Below are 3,344 nucleotides of genomic sequence, written 5' to 3' on the forward strand. Positions count from 1 at the left end.
AAGAAGAAAAGGAAGATGATGTCAAAGAGTCCAGGAAGAAAAAGAATATTTGGAAACTGATATAATCAGGCAGTTCACAAGGAAAGAAATATAAATGGCCAACAAACATACAAAAAAATAACTCTCTCAAAGATGCAAATTAAAACAATAAGAGATCATTTTCATTAGCAAAAAAAGCAAAATAATTTAGATAGCCTACTTTGGCCAGAAAATAGGCATATACATTGTTAATGGAAATTGAAATTAGTACAATCTCTCTGAAGGGCAATCTGGCAATACTTACCAAAAAAATTGAATTCACAATCTATTGACTCAGCAATTTCAATTCCAGGAATCTAGGTTACAAATATACTGGAACAAGTTTGCAAAGAAGTATGTATAAAAATGTTCACTGCAGCAGTTTTTAAAATAGTGACAACCTAAACAACCTAGACATCCAGAATTAAAATAACTTCATACAACATGATTTATAATATGATTCCACTTGTATACAATTAGTCTCGTGTGTGTGTCTACACACAGACATAAAACTTTCCCCAGAGAGGGACAAGAAACTGGTATCAGTAGACAGTACTATGAAGTAAGGCTGGAAAAGGGGAAGAAAATTTTACTTTTCATCATTTACCATTTTGTACCTATTTTTATCATATGCATTCATTTGAAGTTTTAACAATTGTTCATTTTAATAGTAATTAAAAGCACACAAATAAAAAATGCTCCTCAGCTCAAAATAAACTCTGCTTCTGGGTAGCGATAAGGGATGACAGAAAGGCAGAGAATGTAGGGAATGAAACATCATCTATAACATTTTTCTTTCTTCTCCAACAAATTTTAAATACAAAACAAAGATGACTGAAGAATTATAAAATGTTAATGATCACCAATCCTATGTTCACTCGACAGATTATCTGTATTGCTTTTCTATCATTTTATATCTATCTCATAATGAAAACTTTAATTATGAAACAACCACTTAAAAAAACACCACCACCACTTTTCTTCGACCTCATATTCTGTTCTTGTTCCTGCCAACTGTCCTGCCTCACATTCAGTCAAATTTTTTAAACCATTGTCTATAGTAGCTTTCTCTCAGCAGCACCATGATCAAACAGCATGGTGACTTCTTCTTTCTTAAAATACTCTCCTTAGGCTGCTATGAAACTATACTATGACTTTGGCCTCCTTTTTCAACTCGTTAGCCTCTCTTTCATCCCTCTACCCAATTTTTCAGTGTTGGAGGGCCTCAGGTCCTGACTAAATGTTAGGCCCTTCTCTACCTTTTCTCTTTCTTTAATCAATCTGATTCACCCATATCAACGAAATCCAACCAAATCATTACTTCACATGTATATGTATGGACCTAAATTTTGAGCTTAAGATGAGTATATCTATGCCCGGCTATCAAAAGATATAGCCTCTGGGGTCTTAAAGGCTTGAAGGTAAGCAAACGGTCATCTAGCTCAGAAGCAACAAAGCCCACATGGAAGAAGCACACCAGCTTGCGTGATCAAGAGGTGCCGAAGGGATGAGGTATCACGCATCAAAGAACAAAAAATCATATCATTGTGAATGAGGGGGAGTGCGGATTGGGGCCCCAAAGCCCATCTGTAGGCAACTGGACATTCGCTTACAGAAGGGTTGCTGGGAGGAGACGAGCCAGTCAGGGTGCAGTTTGGCAATGATGAAACATACAACTTTCCTCTAGTTCCTAAATGCTTTCTCCTCCTCATCCCCTATCGTGATCCAAATTCTGGTACACTGGTACAGATAGGAACTGGAAACAGGCTATCCAGGGCAGATGATCCCCTCAGGACCTGTGCTGAGAGTGGCGATACCGGGAGGGTGGAGGAAGGGTAAGGTAGAAAGGGGGAACCGATTACAAGCATCTACATATAACCTCCTCCCTGAGGACAACAGAAAAGTGGGTGGAGGGAGACGTTGGACAGTGTAAGATATGACAAAATAATAATAATTTATAAATTATCAAAGGTTCATGAGGGAGAGGGGAGCAGGGAGGGAGAGGGAAAAATAAGGAGCTAATATCAAGGGCTCAAGAAGAAAGCAAATGTTTTGAGAATGATGATGACAACAAATGTTCAAATGTGCTTGACACAATGGATGTATGTATGGATTCTGATAAGAATTGTACGAGCCCCCAATAAAATGACTTTTTAAAATGAGCATATCTATGGGTTATTTAATATATCCTCTTCTCAGGCACTTCAATCAGACATCTTCAGAATCATATTCAGAATCTTCCCCCAAAATAGTTTCATTTACTGCAGTACCGTGCAGCCACACAAGATAATATATAAAAACAAGTCAAAATTATTGTTAAAAAATAATACATACTTTAATTAAATAAAAATATCAAAACATGAAGCTATTGTTTCTCAATATATCCTCCATGTAGGGCCATAGATTTCTCATCAGTTTTTTTATCACTTTATAGATTTTCCATGGGAGAAATATGTAGCACTGTGTTTCTGAAAAGATTTACAGCCTTAGAAACTCCATGGACAATCTATTCTGTCCTACAGGGTTGCTATGAGGTGGAATTGACTCAACAGCAGTGGGTTTTATAATCATCTCTATTTTTTTGAGTGAGGAAACCAAGACACAGAGCGGTTGACTAGCTGGCTGAAGATGATAGAACTGATACATGGTAGAATCAGAATTCAAACATTCTACACTGTTCTTGCCCTTAACAACTACTTTATGTTCTCTCGACTACCCTGTACATGTGAGATATGGAATATGGCCCAGCCACTCTCAAACATACGCTAAGACTTTAAGTGACCTAATATTCAATCATACTGGTAATTAAACTATTATGATTGAATATTATATTATGTAAAACAGGCAGCTATCATCACAAAATAATTGCTTACCTATAGAACAGATGGGATTCTCTCCTAAAGTTCTGCACCTAAAAAAGAAGGGTAAAGTATGTTTAATAAAGATCACTACAATTCATTCACAAGTGAACTTGAATGATCTTCACTGAGATCCCTTGCCGTTCTTCTTTCTACAAACATTATTAAGCACCTACTACTATGTGCCAGGAAGGACTCTGGGTGATTGAAATGAAAAATTAGCAGTCGAGCCAACTTGATGGCACCAGAAAAAATGCCTGGTGATCTCTGTCTGTAAAGTTCTGTGTTAGACAGGGTTCTCTAGAGAGATAAAACCAAATTCTTGATAATATAATATATTGATTTATAAAGGTAATTAATATATAACAAGAAATGAAATGTTAAATCATAAAGATAATTAGATATATGAGAAATGAAATGTTAAATCATATACAGATAAATATACAATCTTAAATCATATACAGATAA

General features: G+C 35.9%; 1 protein-coding gene across 1 annotated transcript in view; it reads right to left on the reverse strand.

Annotated features, from left to right (window-relative positions):
* The window catches only part of MRPL48 (mitochondrial ribosomal protein L48), a 50,334-nt gene that overhangs the window by 29,127 nt on the left and 17,863 nt on the right, over positions 1 to 3,344 (reverse strand). The window contains exon 3 of the mRNA XM_045293228.1: positions 2,892 to 2,929. Within this exon, the coding sequence (XP_045149163.1) occupies positions 2,892 to 2,929 (38 nt within the window). The remainder of the gene's footprint in view (positions 1 to 2,891; positions 2,930 to 3,344) is intronic.

This window comes from Echinops telfairi, unplaced genomic scaffold (genome assembly GCF_000313985.2).
Source record: "Echinops telfairi isolate 266 unplaced genomic scaffold, ASM31398v2 ScPeMD7_1713;HRSCAF=2227, whole genome shotgun sequence".
NCBI lineage: Eukaryota > Metazoa > Chordata > Mammalia > Afrosoricida > Tenrecidae > Echinops > Echinops telfairi.